The sequence below is a fragment of the Lissotriton helveticus genome, chromosome 6 (assembly GCF_964261635.1).
Source record: "Lissotriton helveticus chromosome 6, aLisHel1.1, whole genome shotgun sequence".
NCBI lineage: Eukaryota > Metazoa > Chordata > Amphibia > Caudata > Salamandridae > Lissotriton > Lissotriton helveticus.
This window is the reverse complement of record NC_136067.1, coordinates 1,550,158,561-1,550,184,889: the sequence shown is the minus strand read 5'-3', so window position 1 is coordinate 1,550,184,889 and position 26,329 is coordinate 1,550,158,561. Positions and strand designations below refer to the sequence as shown.

The 26,329-nt window shown below is 43.4% G+C and overlaps 1 protein-coding gene across 5 annotated transcripts in view; it reads left to right on the top strand.

The window, feature by feature from the left end:
• Positions 1-26,329, top strand: part of CFAP61 (cilia and flagella associated protein 61) — a 2,132,686-nt gene that overhangs the window by 1,231,634 nt on the left and 874,723 nt on the right. For all 5 annotated transcript variants that reach the window (XM_078649333.1, XM_078649336.1, XM_078649335.1 and 2 more), the window contains one exon: positions 12,637-12,738. In XM_078649333.1, the coding sequence (XP_078505459.1) occupies positions 12,637-12,738 (102 nt within the window). The remainder of the gene's footprint in view (positions 1-12,636; positions 12,739-26,329) is intronic.

The window sequence follows — 26,329 nt, the reverse complement described above, 5'->3', positions numbered from 1 at the left end:
TACACACAGCTAAGCTCCTTGACACTCTCTGCACAAGATGTTAACACATGGCAAAGCCTCGCTTTGGTGGATGAAGGAAAATGTAAATATTGTACAATGTCAGTCAACTCTGTTCGAGTAGCTTTTGAGAATCATAAATGTTATGTATGTGAATACACAGCCGGTTTATAAATATACCTTTTCTGTTGTATTAAGAGTAAATTAACCATGTGACCTTGATTTCAAGGAAACTGATGCTCAGGCCTGTTCTGGCAGCTGTCATTTAGTGCCGTGCAATGAAACCCAATACTTTTCACTTATTTCCCTGGATACTCTAATCCCTCCCTGATTTACAAGTATTTTCGAGCTGTTCTCTCCCCTTGTATCCACAGCAACGTAAAATCCCTACTGGAATGATGTACCGAGGCTACCGTGCAGGTGCCCCTGCTTAATGTTTTATTGGTTCGATCTGCTAACCTGCACACTTCTCCACGAGAAGCGAAAATAAACCAATGATGAGAGCTCTGGAGCCTCGAAGCATGCCAGTCTGCCACAGAACAAAATGTCCCAAATGTCCTGCTTAAACACAGCCATTTTGTAGGCTTCATATCCTTGAAGTTGTCTGTTCATATAATCGATAACTCAGGCTTGAAAGAATCCTGCTGATAGCAGACAAGATGGGTAGGGGTCTTATGATGGCAAGACTACTAGTAAACTTGATAATAAACATACTTGTGTATACTGTCAGAAGACTTCCAGTAAATTAGTCTTGCTGTTCGAGCGAAAATCTAAAAAAAAAAAAACACTATTTATCCGCGTTATTGAGAGCCGGTGTTTTACAGCCCAGGACTGAAGTATGTCTGTTTGTTTGCTTTGCATGAATACACAGATCAAGTTTGCGCGATATAAAACTTTATAAATAAATACAATAAAAATGTACCTTTTATTGTTATTTTTAAAACATTAAAATAAGGACCACACGCAAGTGATTTGTATTAGCATAAGGAGATATCTTCTGAATGACAATAGTTTGTGTTCTACAATTTTCATATAGTTTTGTTTGCCCTTCTTTTATTTTTCTATTCATCCTTGTCTGTTTAAACTGTCTTCGTGTAAAATTAATTTAAAGCTAGTCGTACTTTTGGTGCAATAAAAATCATATATATTTTAATGTGCATTAAAACTATCTGTTAGCACTTGTACATGTCTATTAAAATTATATGTGATTCTTTTTTTTTTATTTACCATTTCTTCTGGAAGCGTATGGCTGCTAAGTTTAGGTGCCACCATCTTTTCGTATTTGATTTTCGTGGCGTATGCTTGGAATAAAAATGGCGTTTAAAATGTCCTCATTAATCTAATGTGAATTTTTATATCACAAATTAGAGGAAGATGTTCTCTTATTATCTTGCACCTCGAGGCATAAACTGGAATGAGAGATAATGAAGAAATGTGGGCAGAGAAACATGGGGAATGGAAAGGAAAAAGGAGAGAGAATTAAATATATGAAGTACTCTTCACTACCATGTCTCAGTGTTCTGCAAACTAAAGGCAGAAGATTTCCCCCATGAATATAAATGCTCCCACTCTCTGACGAGTTACTCAATAAAATGATACCATGATGCCTATGAAGAAGGCCCTATATCGTCACACATAATGAAAGTTCAGGTTGGTATGAATCAAATGAGGCGATTCATGTCTGGCTAGAAAGACAGATATATAAAATTCAAGAGAAAAATTACGGAGTGTACACCAAAAAATTCTCATGCTTTTGAGACACCCCAACAGACTTTAAAACACGTACAAAAAATCCTGAATTAACAGATAATGTCTTATAAGCCACAGCCAAACACGACCCAGTGTGCACAATCAATTCTTGGTTTCATCCAATAGATGTCTTGACCATACACTCCTAAAAAGTAAGTTGACACAAAGAGGCTTCACAAACGTTTTGATCAATTGCTACCAAGGCTAAGTGTCACCCAACCTACTCAATGCCGAACCAGAGTTCAAGTCCCATTAGATCAACCAAACATTTCCACAAGCACTATATTTTAACCAACATTTGAAACTAGGGCCCCTTAAAACTTTGGATGAGACAGTGCCTCCAGACATATCTAAACACTGACGTTGCCATGCCTGTCTCACACCATGATTATACCATTTGTTTCCAGGGGATGCCTGGCATTGGTGAACCTTGGTAAGGAAAGTATCACCATGCTGATGTACGTGTTCAACATGATGGTACTGCAGAGCTAGCCACCTGGCAGAACCCAGATCTGGCAGACTCCATGTCATGGATGCCTGCACTCCTAGAAGCTGGTAGATTCCTGGGATACACCCACTGCCTTACTATATAATGATGGCATTACAGTGGATTGGATCGCAGGGATTTCCCTAATCATCACGGTGCTGAACTACAGTAATCCGTAGGATTGCCTTCTCTGGCAATACAAATTGGTATCACACACATGCATATGTAGGACCAGTGAGGGATTCCTATGGATTTCCTTATTGCCCAGCGGTACCTACCCACCCTAACTACAACAATCTTAAAGACTGCTGAGATGTTGCAAGGTGTAGGGTGACTGAAACCAGTCACTGCCACTGAGGCTCAAGGAATCCCCTGGTTTTTCACCAGCATGAATGGCATGTGCGATATACATAGGGAAATCTCAATAATCTCCCAGAATCCCTGGGAACGGTGAATGAGGCTACCACCTGCAAGGCCCACACCAATGCACCACAGTTATGCCTTGCTTCGTATCCATTTCCAGAATTGGGAAAAATGTACCCGTGCAAGAGTTTTGCAAACCAAGTGCGCTGTGGACAGAACTTGGTTGGTCCATGGTAGAAGTGAAAGTCATTATTATGCCAGTTGATTGACTGGAACCCTGCCCCCTCCTTGTAATCTATAGCCCAAGGCTAGCGGCCGTAACTGGGTGCAGTCAAGCTAACATCTTCCTCGGTCATTGCATACATGATGGCCTGTTTGAAAATATTTGCTTTGTTACATAATTCTGGTACCAACCCAGGAAATGAAAAAGTGCTTTTGAAGAAATACTCATCGAACCATGCTTTTTGAGATACTTAGTCTTATTTCTCTAAATCCCTGACAACATATGGGTAAAAATCTTTATAGAGAATCTGGGCATTTCTGGCTTTAACCAATGCGTTCAAGCCTAGCTAAATCAGCCATATTGGATTTAGTTTTCATGAATAAATTAAAAGTCAAGAATCTATAAGGGGGGGCCCTAGATACGGATCAATGCCTTGACAATATGGCCTCTCCTTTTTTTTATTTAGAGAGACAAGAAAAACAACCAGGCTAAATTTTCAAAAACAGGATGCCTGATTAAGACCATTGGATGCAGCAAGCTCAGAGGTGCTGCTGCTTGGCTCTTCCTCTTCATCACAGCCATAATGCATAACTGGGTAGACTCCTTTAGAAAAACATGGAAACTGGTAACTAAAATTACCAGTAAATGGTACTGATTAGTGCTCTCCAATCTGAAAAATGCAGGTCAAAATCTGCAACAACGAATTAAATACAGGATAAAGATGTGTTGCTATTTCACATAAAGGGATTTCACAAAGCCTACCAACCTTATGCCAACCTACTCTAATTGTTCAGCTCTAAAAAGCAATGGTTTTCAAGACACTAGTATCCAACCCTAAACTATTCTTCTTTATGTCCATTAATTTTACCAGTCTAAGCCATAGGGCTGAATAATGGCGGGCCCTGCATAGCATTTTGCAGCAAGAATTGTCCTTTCTTCCAACTTTAACAAGGTCCTGAAAATATCCATTGTTCAAGATGTGGTCCATTCTCAAAATTTCATGCAATTATCATACTTATAAGAAGACATTTTCTACAGAGGTTAATTGATAACAAACTACTGGCCCATCATAACTATAGCATTCTTTAGAAAAAGTGTAAAAGGGAAGTAAGTGGACACTTTCAGGAAAAGTACAATCTGTGACCAGAATCCAGGTTCAATACATGTTCGAAAAATAGATACCATAGGATAGCTTCTCTTCGTCTTCCTTGATGAAATCTCATAGAGCTATTGCTGTGTCTATATCTTATGACCCGAAGACTATGATATATTGATGAAACGACTGTGAGTGTGAGTAGGTATTCCAGGCACGGTCCTAGAATAGATAAAACAATGCAAAAACACAGCTAATAACTCTGAATTTAGCTAGCTCAATCCTCCATGAAAAGCATGATTTGGGGTGTGCCCAGCACACCTTCCTGTCAACCTGGCCTTTTTTTTTGCATGTTTATATCTCTTCACCCCGGCACAAGTGATCACACAATATCACTTAAAATTCCAGATGTATGCAGGGGGTGCCCTTATCAACCTTCACTCCGAACATGAGAATCGGAAAAATATAACAAACTAACATGTGGATGAAGAAATACTGCCTCTTCCTTAATAGATTAAAAATAGATGCTTGAGTGCTCGGTGAAGGTGGAGAGAAGGTGGTACAATTGGCATAGCCTTTAATCAACCACATTCAAAAGCAAAGCATCTCTGAATAATCTCCAACTATCCTTCTTTTAGACGTCCTTTGACTTCTACAAACCAGGCACAGAGCGATCACTAGACCACCGCTCAAATTGCATCAAAACTGCAACATGTTCGCACATGTCTCCAAAATTAATTAACAATAGGCACACTAAGTACAAAACAAGGTAGCCAAACTGTACAGTAATATTGTTGTATGTCGTTTTAGAATCCGAATGGATTTTCCCGATTCATGCCCTTATATAGGTACAATTCACGTTGCCCTTATATAGGCATAGAAATCAAGACCTTATTTAGGCATAGCCCATGCTACTCAAATACAGGCATGGCTACTTCCATCCGTTCACCAAACGTCACAACGATTTCTTGGAAAACCAGCTTAAGCAGTGAGAGACTTCCCCTTGCTTGAATATTCATTTCTCCAAGAACTCAGTTAGTTTTACAATGAACAACTAGTCCCTAGGGGTTCATTCATGACGTTCATATGCCTGACTTTATGTCAAACAAGGCATTCCTAAATACCTTCAAGGTATAAATATACCATCACTTGCTATAGCAAAGCACGGTGTTCGGAGCAGTTCGATGGCCTACTTGCCCGACGCAGCTCGCTGCAGCAAGTGCCGAAGGAAGCCAACTCTCCAGCTGATGCACTGATCAGGAAGCTGCCCTCCTCTGCTGAGAAATCCAGCTCCAGTATTTCTGACTCACCTTGCGGGGTGTTGGGAAATCGAGTTCCGAGACAGAGATACCAGACCTCCTTCATTCCAAGGTATGGAGCTGATTAGAACCTAGAGAAACCTTTGGTAGATTCTTGGCAAAACTAAACCTATGCAAAAGACCATACTTACTTCTTCCCTCATACTAGACTTAGGTTAGGTACATTGGGGTAGGCGTTTTTTAGAAGCACCAATTGAGTATTTTAGTATGTGTTATTTATGTATGTATTTTTATATGGCTTAGAAACCATACAATGCTCTTACAGTATTATTTTATAATACTATTCTCACTGGACGCATTATATTTTGCATTATGTCCAATGATTGTAGCAGTTCACCTCTCTTGCATGAGAAAGAAGACTGTTCAATAAACCTTTTATTGAAAACGCCCGTCTCTCTAATTCTCTGCAACTCTGTAGAAACGAAGCATGCACGATTGACTGAGTGAAATACTTATCTATTGTTTCCACGACTCTGAGAGATATATTCTTATTCTTGGGAAACAAAGTTGTCATGTTTATGCGGTTGTCAGAAACTAATCCCTTCTTGTGAATTTAAGAAAGTTTGTAATGACCTCTGAGCTAGCTGGCACTCACAATTAAGTTTAGTATTTTTGATAGAGACCTATTGACTTATGTCCTACGTCATATCTATAGGATATATTATTCCAATGCGCAGAGCTTATTGGGAATATAGGAACTACACTACAATATTAACTATAAGACATACACAAAATCCACTTTCTGAACCTCCCCATTGTGTCTCAGTAGATCGCATGTCAATATTCAAGAAATCAACTTGAAGTACCACGATCTTTTGCTTGCTCCACACCAGTTGTGGTGTTGGATGAGGGGCGGATTCTTACCCCTCTTCTATTGACTACTAAGAAATAAGAACAGTGACATAGTGCTTCCCACACGTATCCTAATATAGCTGGGTACTTCAAAGGTTTGGGCTTATTTGATGGATCTCTTCTTGAGGAATTTATATTGTATTTTCAACAATCTAAGATAAATGGACATCAGTAATTCTTCCTATTATATGAGGACGGATATTCCTTATTCTTTTTGTGCCCTGAAGAAGTCCACATGTATGTGGACGAAACGCGTTGGCTGACCCTTTTCGTGATATATATTGACGATGCAACAATAAAGAGAAGAATTTCAACTATTACCGGAATATTGTGGCTATATCTGGAATTAGACGTACATTTGTAGAAGTAGTGCACCTCTGCTTGCTTGTTTCTGTTTTCACCTTACCTAAGTTGGCACTCTTTGGGTGGAAGGTGCTTGCAGTGTGTGCACAAATTGTTATATTCAAATTATTGGATCCAGCAAATTTTTGTCTTGGGAGATATCAGTTGCATGTGCGGCATCAGTTTGGTCCACTGCCTTTTTCTGTTGTCTCAAAATTCAAGTTGTCTGCATTACTATAAGGCCTTCTACAAAAAAGGCTTTAAATGTGCATGAAATGACCATCTGCATAGTTTGCATCAGTTTTAGGCAGTCCAAGTGCAACTAGCGAAAACACTGGGGCAGATTCCACGGAATATAGTTGCCAACCTTTAACCACTTTCAGCTGTACCTGAATGCATATTCACTCCACGTGGTTTTTATAAACCCCTGAAAACACACCCTTGATTGTTACCTAGCAACATGGAGCGAAGCTACTAGGTAACTCTTTGTGGGGTTACTCTAAATGGGAGAAGACCCTTTCTCTTGCCCGAATTCAAGCTGGCCTGACCCACTGTACCCTAGTACACATTCTGTCTCTTCTTCATTTTTCAAACACAAATATAGTAATTAATTAATTATCTCTTTTTAACATGTTTTAAACAAAACTAGTTGTGTCGACTTGTGCCAAGTCCAAAGCAGAGTGTTGGAAATATAAAAAATACATTTGCATTCGGAAAGGGAGTACTTTTGAGCGTTCAAAGTGGAAAAACGTGTCCTAAAGATACCTCAGTTTTCTCCCACTTTTGCATAAGTTAGTGCTCGCAAGCAATACATCTTAAAGGTGTAGATTGACAGGTTTTATATGAGCCCTGTGTCTTCAATAAATTACGTATACGCATTTTTTTTTTCAACGGTCCTGAATTGGGTTATGTCATTGTTACATGTTTTGTAATTCCTGTTTTTCCAGTTTCCTCTCATTTTATTGTAATCATATTCTTTAAACCATGGTTCAGAAATGTGTGTGTTTATTTTCATTTACTGTAATTATCTGCTTTCACTGTCTTGTGGTTATCATGGCCCTAATGTCCAAAGTAACGCAACACACATTGTTGCACTGATTTGTACATTCGGGAGGTACAATGCCTATAAATTATATCTTCTATTTTGAAGCGGCTATTGTAATGTTCCCCTAACCGATAAAGTCGTTGCCATGCATGCACTCTTAATATTATGGGTCAGGCAAAAGTACATGGATATCTAGCTTAGGTATAAGTGGAAATTATCCAAAATGGGTACTTTTCTACTAAAAATTGAGAAAGCAAAAGAGGATTTGCTTTTGTAGCTAGGAACATCGAAAACATTGAAGGCGTGGGGTAGAACATTGGTGTGGTTACTGTGGAAGGCACAAGGGAACAGACCCCTATACCTCAAATCATTGGAATATCTCATAAAGTCATTGCAATGCATTCCCTCCCCAACTTGTGAGGAGTGACTCCAATGCAGAGACTTCGTGGCTCCATAGAACACTTCAGTCGCAGCTGGGAAGACATGGGAAGTAATTATCTGAATTGGTTAATCCTAAATTGCAATATTCTCATCCCTTCTCTATTTTGTCAGAGCTTAAAGAGTGTTTTTATTGCATCTCCTGGATTGCCCGAGATGCTACATATGATTCCACAGATATTTTATATTTTTGTGGAACATGATTACATATTAAACACCACAATAATCCAAGTGCTTAACTATATTTACTAGAATAACATCCTCTTGAGTTTAGCAACAAATTGATTGTCATGCAGGCAGTAAGAGTAGGAGAGGCAAATGAAAATTCCCTAGGGCAGAGCTATTTTTCCTGTCATGCTACTTTAAAATCTTAATTCTGCACAGGATCTAGCAATGACTTTACTGCACTTTATATTTGATGGGATCTAACCGTTGTAGGACCACATATTATTAAATATGTGAAGTTTGTATATTTCTGCAATAATAGCATCACTTAGCCCTCCTTTCTTGCTGCTCCTGGTAATTAAGAGTCTTCACTATTGTACAGATAATATAGGAGAACTGGGGTCATTATGGATTTAATGACGATGGAGGGTTAACAGCAGCTGGAGTTTTTGGAAGGAGGAACTTGTGTAGCCAAAGCCAGGACCATTCTATACAAGGAAATATAAACGTGTATTAAATTACCTTTTCCTTTATTCTAAAGTAAGTTACAACAGACTTAAAAGGTAACAACTTAGAGCTTGTACCATTATACCATATAAGTATGTTAGTAATCATCTCAACAATCAATGCGTGCCCTTCATGCATCGTTCGTTGAATCATCCCATCATCTTTTGATGGTGTGGCTGCGCAAATGTACACTATTTGTTTCGACCATGGGGCATTTGGGAGTGGGGTGACATCTGCAACATCCTTTTCTACCACTAGATGGACAATGTAGCTTTGTGGTTTAAACCAGTAGTGTGTGAGTGGGCCTGTGCGCATAGGTAATACATTTCCATTTCGGACCGTTAACCCCCCACGTTTATACAGCACGTTAAGATTTCCCAGTCGATTCTGGGTTGTTTGTTTTCCCATGCGAGCTTGATAAGCAAAGAGACCGACCGAAGCTTTTGTTGAGAGTAATGGATATGTTTATTAAATAATATAAATATTTTGGAAGTATGATCATTTCAAGTAACCCAATTCTACCAGTGAGTGTGAGCAAAACTTTAAGCCATCTGTTTATCTGTCCCACAAGATTATTCATTGCACGATCATAATTAATCCCAATGATTTAATTTTTAACGTGACTCAGCCAAAAACCCAGGTATTTAATGAGCTCCTAGCACCGCTTAAACAGAAAATCCTTTTCCACCCAAGTCTGCTAAATTCCTGTAATATGGGGTTATTCTTCACCGGGGTTCCCTGAGCTAAAGCATTATTTCATTGATATAAAGTGATATCAAATTAGGACGAATGTGGTAGCATTACATATGTTGTGCATTTTTTTGTCTGAGCTTGGCAGCCAAGAGCTCAAGTGACAGCACAAATATTAGAGGGGATAATGCAGTGGCGGCTCATCCGCTAAGGCGGAGGAGCGTTGCTCCACTTGTTTTTTGCAGTGACACAAAGGGAAAAGTAAAATATAATAACTAATGTTATTATTTTATTTTCTCCTACTTTCACTCGCTTTGCGTTAGGGGGCGAGGGAAGGGGAGGAGTGGTAGCACCCTCCTAAAGTGCACATTCACTGCTTGTCCGGCCCTCTCGGCCCACCCAGACCAGTCTTGCGCATTTCACATGTTCTTCGTGCAGGCTGCATTACATCCTACTTGGAGAACATGACCAGGCCCCAGTCAGCGTCTGAGAGCCGAAACGGCGCTCAGACCAATCACAACACTGCTAAGGCAGCGTTGTGATTGGCTGACTGGTCGCCTGGGTGTGCTTCCAGTAAGGCAGAGTGAGGGAGGACTACAGAGGTGAGGAAAGGGAGAGAAGTTGTTTTAATTTTTATATTTTTATTCCCGCGTCCCCCCGCAGCCCCAGTCGCACCGCCTCCCTCCCCCGCCCCCCCCCACCCGACTTTCAGTGCCGGCCGCCGCTGTGGGCACCCTTTTTGAGCCCCACGTTCTAGTGGAATTGGCAGTGAGACCTGTTCATTTATATATAACTTAGCTCCAGGCAAATATATAATATGCCAATTAGTTTCAAGAAAAAATTGGGGATTCCCTTTCGATCTCGTATGGTCTTAAGATGGTGCCATTCAAGCACCATCTCAAGACCATACGAGATCGAAAGTGAATCCCAAAGGACTTGGTGGCATCCAAAAAGACGGCCACTGCATCTGTATGTGGCTTGATTTAGTGGAGGGTGGCAAATATGGTGCTTAGATTGTGTATCGTTGTCCTTTTATGTATGAACCAAGCTTGGTCCAGCAACACCATTTCAAGATCTACATGAGTAATTTGTTGGCAATAAGAATAGTGAGTATTTTAGCGTGGCCATTGATGAACCAGGCCCTTTTTGTAGGCTCGACTACAAATGTTTTGCCTTCTGTTGCTGAGCCCCTTTTTGTTGCCATTAGGACTCTGTCCACTTTACCATGACTAGCCAGTGTTAAAGGGCCTGTGCTCTCTACCTAAAACTTGGTATAATTTGCTTACACCTGATTGGTGCATTTAATTTAATTGTTAATTTCTACTAAATGGTACTGCACATACACAGGGCCTGTAAATTAGATGCTTCTAGCCTGACTGGCCTGGAGTACTCATTGTGCTATTTAATAAAGTAGCCTTTTAAAACTGTCTCAGGCCTGTCTCTGCTGCCTGTCATGTACTTTTAAACTGCTGCTTTTGACCTGGCAGAATAAACCTTTTGCCAGTCTGCGATGCCCAACCTGATCTTCATGCTGCAGTGACAATTGCACACAACACTAGGCCTGCTCTTCGCACTAAGGCATTGACCATCCACGTCACTCTCTCTGCTCCTTGTAGCCTCAGACTTTGAGAAGGTACTTTTTTTCAGCCTGGACTAACCGGGTTCCTGTATCTGTCCCACGCTTCTTCATGGTACGCCTCAGCTTGTGACTTTGCCCTAGTCTAGCATGACCAGATGACCGTGAGTGGTGCTTTGTGCTTTTAGGTGTTATATCTACTTAAAATGTTAACGTTGCGTATCTCCAGTTCTACTTATTGTATTTTTGTTATTCAGGTATCATTTTATTTGTTAAAATGTATTCTATGTTCCTAAATTGGTTTGGGATTTTTCTTGTGTTGTGTGTTCATCTTGTTACTGTTGGTGTCCTACATAAATAGTTTACACCTTGCCCCTAATTTAGCCTGACTGCTTTTGTGCTCAGCTACCAGAGGCTAAAGCCCAGGGTCATATAGTGACTTTTGTGGTTCACCGTGACAAGAATTGGGGTTGTTGCCTGAGTGGGTATTCCACTCCTCTCAACCAAAAACCCAGTTTCTTACAGACCTGTATGATTAGCAATTTTGTGCTTTTTGGTGGGTTTCAAGAGTACAATCAGAATAGGGGGAGGGGTGTAGTGAGCCTGTAGCTATGGCTTCCTTAGGCTTGGGGCCAGCATACCAGAATAGGTGTTATATATTTTAGTGAGCAGACAGGCTTGTACTATGAATGTTTAGGCGCAGTCCCAACTAGTTGCCCAGAGCAGTTGTCCCATGAAAGCTCTTCAGCCGCTGTGAGTCGACCAACAGTCAGGGGCAATGAGTACAAACTAATTCCATCGTATAATAAGCCTGCCTGCATCAAAGAGTTTCCAGTTGTTACTACCCATTTTAAAGTGCAACATTATTTCTCTTCTCCGATAGCGTCATAACCATGGGACCTTGCCGTGCATTTACTCATTCTGTATCCAGCTGGGCACACCTGTAGACAAGGATCCTGGCCGACATCTTACCTTGCCAGAAAATAACATGTGTCAGAGGTGGTCCATGACTCTGTGACTCCAAGAGGTCTGCACCTCTGCTTTGCTGCAGTGCTAAATAGGGGGCAGGAAGGAATCTTGACCTATTCTGGGGCCTAGTGTGGTAGTTAATACTTCCAGCACCATTGTGTTTTCATAATTTCGATGGACAGTAGAAAGCAGAGGTTCAAGCATGTGGTGCCGATGAGTACTACAACTCCATCTTGAAAACATGCCCATTTTACGTTAGATTTCAATATATATCTAGATAGGTAGAATTAGCGTCTGAACTCCGTGGTTTTACATCCAACATTTTGCAGGATGTTTGAAAAGTGACTGCGTTTTCTGTTTGAGTCTATAACTGCTACTGTATATGCTGCCGGTTACTTTCAGGTAGATGTGCAAACAAAGTGGCAAATCTAGGTCTAATCAAGAAAGGCCTCGATTTCCACTCACTTCATTCTCACCCTAATTGTTTGAGGGAAATTGCTTCATGAACTGGAATTACTGTATGTTTGAGAAGAGGTCGTTTTAGCATGGCTAACTATGGAAAGCCCTTGATGTACATAGACCAAGCATCGGTTATGATGCCCGAGTAATAAGAAGAGTAGCTTGTCGTGGATAACTTTTACTCAGCTACCATCCATTGGACACTCTTTAAATGCAACTCATTTCCCAAGCACCACATTTGCAGTTATATTTACTACATCATAAAAGGTGTGTTTTGTGTGTAATTTATTCCAGTGTTTAGGTGAAATGCTGCACAATAGAGTACCATCCACTTGTAACGTGCTGTGTTTTTACATTTTTAGCCCACATTTGAGGTTTAACAACATTACATTAGTGTCTACTAATGGACTTCCCGATAAGAGGTTGACCGGGTTAAAGGATGGATACGGATTTCTAGCCAACAGGTATGTGTTCTTTTACAAATATGTTTGACTTTTCCCAAAGTAATGTTGAATTATCTGACTCTGCCATCTCTGCATGAGACGCAAGACGTCCCACCTCATTCTCTGATTTGTGAGGCATGCGGTTTTGACCTAGTTGAGTGCCTGCTTTTGTTTGTATGCATAGTAACTATCTTTCCAAGTTAATTTCGCCTTTTCTTTTCTTTCCCAACGTTTTTCCAATTTGATTTGTTCTTTCTAGAGCACAAAGTTTGTACCAATTTTCTCAGTTTGAGGTTGTCTTTGTTTAGTCTCCCCTGCAATGCCTTTCTTCTTTTTCAGCCCCATCGTGCCTTTATTGAGGAAGCATTCTACAAAGCCGCTATTATCAACCCGGTTTTCTCCTATTACTTCTGTCAGAAAATCTGAGACTGCGATGCTTGGTGTTTTCAACAACATTGTTTCAAGCATTTACCAAAAGTCTTTCTTATATGATTCTTGCATCGGGTTGGGTGTCTCGTGCAAACCATTTGTCGGTGTCATCAGAAAAAATGTCTCTTGTGTTGAATAAGTAGACCCTGGACAGGTAGGGATGACATCCCATTTTTTTGCTGCCTTTCTCGTGGTCTTAGATTAATCTGGTTATACAGCTGAGTTAGCGCAGGTGTGGGATTTACAATCTCTCATCTGATGGATCTTTTTTAATTGCTTGAGACGCAAAGGGACTCAGGAATAATAAAACAATTTGACTTTTGTGAAACCCATTTGGCTTCACCGTAAGGACCAGGAATCAGTAATTGAAGTAGTTTTATTGCTAATTAATAATCATACCAATATATATGCATATCAAGAGAACATTAAAAAGATACACATTTACAACTGGCAAGCTGATATATTGCAATAGATTCAGACTCAGTAGGATAAGATATGTAATAATCACAGCCTCAGCAATGCAGAAACTGAGAAATAAAAATAGGCGGTCCTTAATGAAACTCCGATTCTCTTTCCTAGTTCTAAATTCATCTAATCAAGGTATCTAAATCTAGAATAGGGATGGTTTGTAGAATGGGTCTTATGGAAATTCAGGAATGCGAGAAGGTGTCAGCATAGTAAAGTCTCCAGTAGAAGTCTTCCAGAATTGGAATAAATGTTTAGCATGAAGATTCACACTTGCAACAGTAAAGGAAGCAGAGAGGTCTGTACCCCTCAAAGTGTAAGGGAATCTGTTCTCCTCTAACAGTGTGAACATTAATTAAAACAAACGTCAGCAACAGTCATATCTCTTCCCCTCCCCCCCATCATGAACCATCATTTCGCTTCTCATAGTGTGCATTTGCAACATCCTCTGAGTTTTCCATCCCACAGAACTTGGATAGTTACTGAAGCCTTGAACATCCCTTCGTTCTTGATACGTGATGAATAGTAGGCTTCAACTGATCATTAGGTCGTCACGTTTCTTGACAAGATTTCTCCTCTCAGACCTTACTATCAAGAAACTAATACATACAACAATGCTCCTTTCTCTAGCTAATGAAAACTTGAGAATGCACCTGCAAAAGAAAGAATATGCCAAAAAAGCAAAATACATTTCAAAATGAAGGCCTTTAGTCAGGCTAACTTTAACTAAACATCTAAACGTGCACTTCAAACAGATGGTTATACTTGTGAACATGTAACTCAAGAACAAATGCAAAGATGAGTAAAAGCATACATGATTACACTTTCAATTAGAACTTTCATAACATATGCAACTGTGACTTAAAGTATAAATGCTAACGTGAATGCATGTCTCCATGCTAAACTGAACATTAGCAAACCTGTTTGTAAAACTCTAGTTTATACAGTAAATACATTTCATTAATGCTATAAATGGTTCTCACACATTAATATTATTACGGGCACACAGCAGATAGAATGTCAAAATATAAATTCAAATTGCACAATGATGACATGTAAGGGATGGAGTCTAAATTGCGCTGCTTCACAGCTTTATCAAAGTGCACAACTGCATGATTAATTTGTACCTCACAATAATTTATCTTTTACATCTTTTCTAATCACACAACCTGCAAATGTAAAAGCGTGATTGTTCCAGTCTGACGTCATATCAGAAAATTAAATCTGTCCATATACTCAATTATGTCGATAGCACCATAGCATAATTGTAATTAGTCCCACTGCAGTGTACAGTGTGATATCCTCCCAAGGAAGTACATTCAAAATACATTTTCGAAGATTGGTAAATCCATATCAGTGGATATTGGGGATTTACAAGCGGTGGAGTGGCCCACACTGCAGGATCACCTGCACGATTAAGTATGATTTGTGTTTGGAAATACTATATATTGTAATTAAAAGCTCCATCACCACTTCGTGACCAACAATTGGGTGACATGTTGAATTAATAGTTTCCACCGATATATACTTCCATTGATAATGCACAAATATTTGTGCCAAGCTGTTGTGTTTCAACTAGTAAATAAAAAGGGCTTGGAAAATCAGGAGTATGATTCACCTCATTGTTGTAATGTCAGGACAGGAGTGAGACCAGAAGTGAGAGGGGTTCTGAAGAAGGTAAGCACAAGAGACAGAAGAGGGAGAACAGGGTGGCATGTGTCCAAGCACAGTTGTAAAGCTCGGTACTCTCCTTGGAGCTTTCGCCTGTGGCAGTCATAATAGTTGACTCTGACCTAGTGAGGTACATCTGCTGGGTATTCACAAGAATTGAATGAAGAAGTTGATGACTTCTTAAGGAGCTTCTTTTTTGTTTGTGCATGCACAGTGTATCAGATTGGGGGCATCTAATTTCATGCTTTTTAGTAAGATGCTATTTCCATCAATGATTTATTTTACCCTAGGACCAGCACTTGTTCCTGAGCTATAAATGTACTACACCAGCTGTTGTGGTCCCCACAAGATGCCAATCTTTTTTGTTTAAACATGTAGTGACTATGGGTGTCACAGAAGAAGGTCAGGCGAGGACGGACCCTGACTCCACAGCATTCCGTGAGAGTGGCAGAGGTCATAACCATCTGTATTTTTGAAAATAGAAACCTCCCTGTCCCTTTCTTGAGACCAGGGTGTACCAATATGAAAGAATACTGGGAAACCCACGAAGGGCCTCTGGGCTGGGTTCCGGCCTTCATTGACTTAGGGCCCTCAGTGATGCTCCCTCATTGATGTGCTTGGAGCCAGAGGTAACACCAAGCAGCTCCCTCTACTCACTCAGCACTTGCCCAGCCACCAGAAGTCCTCATAGTTCCAGAGATATGTTATAATTGTTGGTCAGAATAAAATGATACCCGTCAAGTGCTGATGCGTACTGAACAATTCAGAGGAAGACATTTGCTCTAGACCAACTTTATTGGATGGATGGTAAATCTTGGGTCTGGGATCCAAATCTAAGTAGCAGCATATTATACATCGCAATAGCTGCCTGTCCGGCCAGTCAGTGTCACTGCCTGTGAACTAGCCAAGCTACCGAATTGCTGCAGGAGCTTGTTTTCAAGCAAAGAGCATCAGCAGTGCTTTTACCATGCCAGGAGTTGGGGTGGGGACAAGCATGACAATGGTATTTCACATACTAAGGGAGCAATATGGGTGGTGGTATGACAATGGCTGTTTACATGGGGAATGTGAACACTGACATGGTGATGCTGTTTTGCATGCTGTTTTACATACTGGGCAATGTGAACAGTGGCATTGAAGTGGTGCTGCACATACTGTGGTGTTGTGCTAATTGGCGTGGCAATATAGAAACTGCGACCAAAAAGATACCGGAGCACACAAGAGAAAGTCAATACACTGTAGTCCTAAGGAGTAACTGTAGTATTCGAAGAGCTTAACGGTGTCTCGTTGGAGTAATACTGGTTTGACTACTGTATAAGATTTTTTCTACCACTTTCCTTACCTGTCCTGGGACTTACAAGGGGCAAACACACACTTGTTCAATACAAGCTATGAATATGTAAAATAAAAAGTAAACGAGACACAGTTGGACTCTTTGAATACTACATTTCCTCAGTAGGACTACAGTGTATGGACTTTCTCTTATGTGCCCCAGTATCTTTTTGTTCTGTGCTTCCTTGGCCTGAACTTCCTTCCGGCTGAACTCTACACCCCAGGTGGCGGGGTTTGCAAACCGTGAGAGCACCAGTTTTGTGTAAAGGACTTTCTCTGTTTGCATTTTTGTCCCTGAACTTCTTTAAGTTCTGTGTAGATGTGCAAACTTGTTAGTATAGCCATCACCCTATATTGCTTTCAATGTGGAAACTGCAATTGGTATGTGTGCTTTGAATAGATGACGTAATGAGGATACTGGAGTGACAGTGAGGACTTCACGTAGTAGACCAGTGTGGACACTTCTCTTGGGAGTATTTCTTATTATTGCAGCTTGTAAAAGGACATGATTACTCCATTCTGGAGTGTCCCCGCGCTGCATTTCTTCAAGGCTAAGATCATTGGGAAAAACTCAACGAAGTACAGCTAGAGGGTGAGAGATTTTGTTTTTAAATAGCCAAGTTTTAAGATGTTTCCTGAAAGCTACTTCTGATGTTTCCAATCTAAGATGCAGAGGTAAAGAGTTCCACTGCTTGGCAGCCAGGTACCTGAAGGAGGTGCCACCAAGTCTTTTTCTGTTATATTTTGGGATGCTAACCAGTCCAGTTCCAGCAGATCTCAGACAACGCGTAGGTTGATAGGAATGTATCATAGGGTGAAGATATTTCGGGCCCTTGCCCTGTAGTATTTTGCGGGTGTAACCTTGGGAGCCAATGGAGAGTATCCAGGGCTCCTCCCGTGGGTTAATATCTCGGGATGTTTAACAGCATGTGGGCTACTTTTTGCACCCGTTGGAGCATGTATATGTTCCTTTTCGATGCCCCCTGATAGAGAACATTACAGCCTGGACTGCTGTCTTATTGGCAGTGTCTGGGTTTGAATCCTGAAATTTGTTTGAGCATTTTAAAAATTCCGAAACAAGTGCCTGTGAGGGAAGAGATTTCGTCGAAGGATAATGTGGAGTTGAACCAAACTCCAAGATTTTTGACTTTGTTGCTCAGAGAGGGTGAAGATCCTAACGTGTTAGGCCACCAACTCGGGTACCAGATAGAAGGTTGTTTCCCTATCACTAAGATATCCATTTTATTGGCATTTAGTCTGAGGCAGCTATGTTTCATCCAGTTTGCCATGTCCTCTAGGCAGAGCTTAAAGTCCTCTGCCGCTTGGCCATTGTCCTGAGCCAAGGTGAGAATCAGCTGCGTGTCATCTGTATATGATACTGTCTGTACCCCATATTTGTCCAAAAGGTATGCCAGTGGTCGCATATATAGGTTGAAAAGGGTCGGGCTCAAAGCTGCGTCCTGAGGCATGCCCTGTTTCAGCTGTTGACTGGTCGAGGCATAGGTTTGAAGAGTAACTTGAAATGAGCGATCCTCCAGAAAGCTCGCCAGCCAGCCTAGAGTGGTGCCACCTACCCCTGCGTGATGTAATCTGTCAAGTAGCAGACCATGAGAGACCGCATCAAATGTGGTGCTCAGGTCAAACATGACTAGAGGAGGGGGCGTGGCTTCGATGAGCAGCGGAATGGCCGCTCTGTTAGGTGGCTCCGCGGGCCGAGACCAGAATCCGACATTTATCCGCATGGTGAACAGGGGCAACCTGCTCTAACCTCTTGGGAAGTGCACCTGACAAGCTTGTGCAGCAGGCGACGGTGAGCCCGCTCGACGAGACGGCTCCCCAGTGAGCTTGATAATGGAGATCTTTGGATCTGGAAGCGGCCTAGGACAGGACATAACAGCCGGGGACTCAGGTTATTGCTGTCCCCGCGGACACTGCGGCTGGCGCCAGAGATTGCTGAAGGGGCCGGGCAGGGGGCCCCACCGCGCAACGGAGGCCGTCTGCCGGAGTCTGCTGCAACAAATCAGCTGTCACCTGTTCCCGAGATGGACGTACTGAGCGAGTGCACTAATTGGCGGCGAGTGGACTGCCGCGGGTGCAGCGTGTAGGACAAACCGGCGACTACATCGCAGGATCTCCGGACCTGCATAGATTTGCACTCCGACTGGAGTGATCGCGCTCTACCGACCCCCCTGCTCGCCGTGAATCCTGGTGTTGGTGCGGAAGCCGACATAGCCGCGCAACATACGGAGGGCGGTGGAGACAGGCCCCGCGCTGGGCGCGATGCCATGTTGAGGACTGGCAGTGCTGCGTGGGGATGCGTGCTGCGGACATTGGCTGTGGAATGTAGCGATCCCGTCATTGAAGGTACACCCGCATAATTGTCTACTAGGCATGCAAATAGCTTACCACGTACCATGGAGCTAAGACTTTCCCCTGCAGCTGCTGCAGACAGTGGACCCACGCTACAAGGAGGCACTACCTGGTCGGGGGTCACCTTAGGGCCCTTGTGGCTGCGTTTTATACGGAAACGGACATCTGAAGCCTATTCACTCTGCATCAGAAGCAGGCTCCGGGGCCTGCCCGCACCGCGCTCACTCGGAGGCCTACCACAGCAGATAGGACCGCGATCTTAGCTCGGCCTCTGGTCGGGAGTGTGGTGTCGTGTAGCCAGATCGGCAGCCACGCATGTAGGACGTGCACGAAACTGGGCCATCACCTACCAACGTCTTGGACACCTCCGCCACGAAAACCCGAAGACGTGAGGGGGGTTTGGTTGCACCTCCCCAGTCTGCTTGGCTCCAATCAAGAGGCACAATGGGGAAACCAGACATCCGACAACCGCGTCTCAACTTCGACAAAAAGTCAAATAAACAAGCTGAAGAGGGCAACTCCGCGGCAGACACAGTTGAAGACACCACCACGGGCACGATTCCAGATGAAGACGTCCGTGCCATGTTTAAAGATCTTAAAACCAGTCTACAGGAGATAGGATCTAAAATAGATACTCTAGCTGATCGCATGGACAGTGTTACACAGAGGGTAGACAAGCATGAAAACCGACTGGACACCCTAGAGAGCAGAGTTTCGGAGGCTGAAGATTACCTCACAGAGAAGTGAGACAAGGTGTTGCAAATGGACGCAGTATTGAACGTTATAACGAACAAGAACGAAGATTTGGAAGCTAGATCGCGCAGGAACAATGTACGCATTACCGGTTTTCCCGAATCAACAGACATTTCAAATATGGAGAAATATAGAGAGTCTATGCTCAAGGAACTGTTCGGACCTGACCTTTCCCCTATGTTACTGATCGAACGTACGCACCGCACTCTGGGTCCTAAACCACCACCGGGAGACCTATCCTGGCCCGTATTCTGAACTACCGGGATCGGGACACGGTCTTACGCGTGGCGAGGGAGCGGGGCTCCTTCAAATATCAAGGCAATGACATATCATTCTACCCTGATTTTCGCTACAGGTTCAGGCTGCGCGCCGGTAATTCCTTCCAGCCAAGAAGATACTGCCGCAGCTAGGTACCAAGTACGCATTGATATACCCAGCCAAACTTAAAATTCTGGGCAGAGGACGGCCTACCTTTTTTACGGACGCAAAACCAGCTCTTACATACGCAAAACAAATGGCGAAAAAACAGAAAAAGCGGGGCATGGCAGCAGTCGACAACACGGAATGCAATCTGAGTGACAATGACTGAAATCCAGAACATCAGCGCAGACTCTTGTATATACAGATAAGTGGGCAGTTTAAAGATGGCTTAGACTGAGTGAGTCGAATGTGTATGGGCTAGCACGAGTGGGCAAAAACTGCCGTACAGTGGAACAGGGACTGGGGTGGTTGAGTCCTGGATCCTTACTATGTTGACATGCTAAGCGTGTGCAGATACTAGACCCCTAGTTCCACATAGAGTGCTCGGCCTCACTGCGGACCATGGCAAGGGTGTTCGCCAGTGTACCCACGTATCCCCGAGGGAGGACTCCCAAGGTTCGGGAGCAACAGTGAAGTTGCTTGAAAGGGTCATGGGAAATACACAACCTGATTGGGGGATTGGTGTGGGAGGTGGGAGGGGGCAGGGGTTAGTTATTTTCAGTTTCCATAGTTTAATACACTTGTAATACACACAAAGATAAACAGTTGCACGCACCTGCATGTCTGCCAACACAACCAGAGATGATTGGTCATTTAGATGCATATACCTTGCGCAGTGTACGCACAAAGAGGCTAAATGGCCATAAGGCTCACACCAGCCCCCTAACTCCTACACGTGGTGTCAAACCGTCCTGACAGAGCTTAAATGCCTTACCTGGAACATCCGGGGGTTGAATAACCAGAGGAAAACTAGACTAGACCACTCGTATTTGACTAGACATGCAGTTGATATATGCCTGCTACAAGAAACCCACCTGACAGACACGTTGAGGTCTACAGTGCACAATAACAGATGGGGGGAGTTAATTAGTACCGGTTACTCCATCTATTCCCATGGGGTAGCGATATTAATTCGCAAAGCCTTCATTAGGAAACACACCAAACAATAACGGATAAAGAGGGCAGATACATTTTGGTAAAAGGAGACCTATACAACAGCCCACTAGTAAATGTTAACACCTATGGCCCTAATACTGACTGCCCTGAATTGTTCCAACAAATATGGAGGGAGGACCAAACGTTAGGGGATGGGGAAATTCTATGGGGTGGAGATTTCAATGTGGTCCTCTCCATGACAGCTGACAGAATGGAAAAATGCTACCAAGACGGTCGCAACACTGCGCACTATCCACAAATGGTCACAAAGTGACCCTCTAGGTCATTGAATACAATTTAACAACCCTATATCAAAAATGAATCACAAGAATAGCAAACATACTTGTAAATGTAAATCTTTACAGGTAATTGTTGAAATTACCAAACATTTTTTTACATTGATATAATTTTTTAGTTGCATTCACATAGAAATCAAAAGCATGAATTCCTTATACATGTATCTTGAGAACATTTAAAAAGAGACAGATAATTCACGCAAATATGTTAAGTGATATATGCTCATTGTTTTCTTTGTAGATTGGCCCCTGAAGAAGGGACTCTCAGGTCCCGAAAGGCATCGGGCCCACGTTTAAAAAAAAAAAATTCTTAAACAATTGATTATCTGTCTCTTGTGATTCATTCTTGATATAGGGTTGTTAAATTGTATTCAATGACCTAGAGGGTCACTTTGTGCCCATTTGTGGATAGTGCGCAGTGTTGCGACCGTCTTGGTAGCATTTTTCCACTTTTGTCTATTGACCCCTGTTAGACAGCGAGGGTTACACGGCTGCACCAATTGTGTTAAGATTGTTTATTTGTTATCAATATTTGATTACCTTTTGAGTACCTTTAATTGGTGTGCGCTTCCAACCCCACTTCTTTTCTCAGCTGACAGAATGGGCACCTTCAGGACACATCATCCAAGGGCAGCCTCAATGCTAATAGATATCATTGACGAATTGCAGCTCGTAGATTCCTGGAGAGCGCAGCATCCTACTACTAGGGAAGGGACTTGCATCACTCATCATCGTAATGCATGGTCCAGATTGGACTATTTGCTCACCACGAAATATATACATGCCTGGGCAGCAAACGTGACACACCACCCTCGTACATTGTCGGACCATGCGCTCGTACAACTCTGCCTACGCATACCCAAACCATACATACAACCTTTCAGCTGGAGATTCCCATCAGGCGCGTTGTTAGATCAAGTATTCCAAGAAGAACTTCGAGATAAGATAACTGAGTACTTTGACGTCAACGTGGGTACAGTGAATTCTCCGGGGACCCTCTGGGAGGTCTTCAAAGTGGTAACTAGAGAAAAATGCATGGCATTGAAAACTGGAGTACTTAGAGACATAAGAACTACTATTGCCTGCCTGGAAGGTGAGCTTAAAGAACTCGAACATGAATACTGCACATCTCCCTCTCCCGCCACACTAGCACGCATTAGGAGTAAATTGACAGCGTATCAGGAAAAGGAAGAGAGGGAAACTAAGTATATGCATAAATGCAAACAAGCACGTAGTTATGGGGAGGGAGACAGACTGGGGAAAACACTGGCAGGGCTCCTAAGAGCACCACGGGGATCGACATACTTTACGGAACTCCAAAACCAGGCGGCACCGTCATCGCGCATACCCCCAGAAATACTGCACACTATGACAAACTACTACAAGAGGTAAACCCATCTGAGACAGACATTGTAGACTATCTGGGCAGACTTGAACTGGTCTGGCTTAGCCGGGAGTACAGGGAGTACATGGAACTGCCATTCACGGTGGAGAATCTCAGACAAGTAATAAGCAGCATGCCGGCAGATAAGACTCTGGGATATGTAGATATTCTTGCTCCAAGACTCTTGCAGGTTTATCAGGAAGCACAAGATAATGGCACTCTTCCACAGACCATGCGAGAGGCTACAATCATTACCCTGCTTAAGCCGGATAAGGATCCCACCCAGCCAGACTCCTATCGCCCTCTATCCTTAATAAATCTTGATGCCAAGATGTATGCAAAACTATTGGCAAATAGGTTGCAGCCCATGCTACCGGTCATCGCATTACCTGATCAGACCGGATTCATTCCAGGCCGTTCAATGGCGCTCAATCCCCAAACTATCTTTGCTCTTTTACATTACCTGGCCCCCCCATGTACATGCCATAGCAGCCCTATTGGATGCCTCAAAGGCGTTCGATTCCCTGGAGTGGAAATTTCTTTTCACATTGCTGGCACGCATGGGTTTTAGCCCTATATTTCAGAAGCAAATCCAAATACTGTGTGCCACTCCTACTCCGAGAGTCAGGGTGAATGGTCAGGTCTCTGACCCCTTTCCTATAACAAGAGGGACGAGACCGGGCTGCCCACTCTCGCCGCTCCTTTTTGCGATCACTATGGAGCCCCTGGCGGCTCGCCTGCGTCAACATCATACACAGCGCAGCATAGGCTTCACCTCCAAAGGACTGCTTATATCAAAGTATGCAGATGATATGACTACCTAGTTAGTGAATCCTGAAATAAACTTAACGGTAGTAATGAGGGAACTGGTGTGATACAGAGGCCTAACGGGTATCCAGATTAATTGGAACAAATCCACGATACTGCCCCTGACAGACAGCTCCCTTCCCTTTGACACGGAGATCCCAATACCATGGGCAAATGGCCCAAACAGATATTTAGGGATATGGCTAAGCCGAGATCTACAAGAGAAATGGTCGGCCACTTATGGCAGGGCGATCATCTGGTTGGAAGGGAGGTTGCACAGATGGAGGACTCTACCATTATCCCTGGCGGGCCGTGTAGCGATTACGAAGATGGTTATACTCCCAAAGTGATTGTACCTCTTCGCAAACATTGCAATGCCACTAAACACGCACTTCTTCAAAAGATTATGGTCGATAATACTAGAATGTATATGGGCTGGCAAACAACCTCGCATCTCTTGGAATATCCTAATGTTGCCTTTTACACAAGGGGCCCTAGGAGCCCCTAATTTCGAACTGTACGCAATTCCTCCATTACTGACAGTATCCTACACCATACCAGCCACATGTTGCGATCAAACTAGACAAAGTGCGCCCTCCTCCCATTGAACATGTCACTTTACCAACAATACAAACACCCAAACTTAGAGATGGACACTGTTGAAACACTTTGATCGGCATGGTAAAGACTGGGACTTATGGCATACCAAAAGGTTCTGTTTGCACCATCCATGCCTTTAGGTGGTAACTTGCTAATTGTGCCATTATTAGACACGGTAGCCATACAGAGAGCCGCGTCCCATGAGCCCAAGATAGGTAAAGACCTGTATGCGAAGATACATTCATTACATTACAACAGATATGTGCGGATGCTCCGCCCACAGCAATGGACACCCTTTTCTACTACCAAATCAAAGCTGCATTCAAGGCCAGATACGAGGACTTCCAACACATACCCCCCACACTACCAGCTTTAGGAAATGTTATCGCGGTTTATAGCATCACTCAAAGGGAACCTCCAGTTACGGTGGTACACTTTAGGTTTAAAGCATTTTATTGGAGCAACACAAATAAACAAAACACACAGAGCGTATGAGGTGTCAAGTTGCTGCGGCTAGGGCCGCACTCCGGCATTAACTTCTTCAAAGGACTTCGTAGTTACAAACTAGTCCGCAGTGACACATGAAGATGGGTAGCGTTGCGGTAAAATAACAATCCCTCCCCAGAAAAACCTCCCCCCGAACCCCAACTCCATAACCCCTTTACCCCTACCCCCCCTTCGTCCAGTGCGCAGTCCTATCCTTTGCCTTCTACATTGGTCACTCATTAAGTACGGAACCTAGCCCAACGATCATTCAGGAGGTGGATCCCTCGGGTGCCGTGAGCCTCAGGAGGCTGAGATACCTTGGGCAGGTGATCTCCCTAAATTCAGCAAGCAGTAGAGAGCGGAATGGTTGCCAAAGGTCATCAAACTGCTCTATATCCCCTGCCACTGTGAGTGATAATTTCTCCATGCCTAACACATGCCACAATCTATGGAGCCAGCCTGTGATGGAGGGAAGCGTGGTGGTGCGCCAGTGTAGTAGGATGTTCTGTACTGCTGAGCCTAGTGCAATAGCTATCTGTCTGCCTCTGCGAGATTTAAGGGGATACATTAACCTGTTTGGGAGTCCTAACAATATGTAGGCTGGGAAACGTGGTAATTCGGTGTTGAAATGGGAGTCAACTTCATCTATCACTTCTTTCCAATATGAGTCTAGGAGTGGGCAGTCCCATAGAATGTGCGTCAGTGTGCCCACTTGCCCGCATCCCCTTCAACAAGTGTTGTCTTTACGATGGTCCATTTCATGTACTCGTTCCGGGGTATAGTACCAGTAGGTAGAGACTTTCGTCAATGTTTCTGTGAGTCCCATATGGTATGCTGAGTGCCGTGCCCTGTATGAGATCTTCTCCCATTCCTTATGGCTCAGTGTCCTACCCAACTCCCGTTCCCAACGTTCCCTCCCCGGGTTGTAGAAGTGTGTAGAAGGAGGTTGCAGTAGCTGATAGAGGTCTGTAATCAGTTTCGAATCCGACGTGTGGGACATGAGCCATTTCTCATAGGGGAGGAGTCGCCTATCTGCCGCCTCCCGTACCTGTGGTTGTAAAGCCCAGTGGCGCACCTGCATGTAGCGGAGTCTTTCTGTCTCTGGGAATGAGTATTCCTGTCGGAAGCGAGGGAAGGAGATGACGCCCTCTGGGTCGTACACATGGCACAGGGCACAACACCTGGCCGCACGCCAATGGGTGAAGGCTCCACTTTCCATCCCCGGAGTAAAGTCCGGGTTATCGACCAAGGGTGTGAGTGGCGAGGGGAATGTGGTGAGGTTGTGAGCGATGTTGGTGGCATCCCAAACCCGCAGGACCACCCTGGTGACAAATGAGGCATATAAGTTCGCGGGACGGTGAGCCCGGCGTAGAAATGGCACCTCTTGTAGGGGTCGGCCCGCCACCGCCTGGTCCTGGAAGAGCCAGTGTCTGTCCGATTCCCACCTACTCCATTCCACTACATAGCGCAGCTGTGCCGCTTGGAACTACTTGCGGAGATCTGGTATCCCCAGTCCTCCAGCCTCAGGGGCTAGCAGAGAAAGCGACCTCCTCATTCTGGGTTTCCTGCCTTGCTGCCAAATAAAACGCGAGAGGTCTGTCTG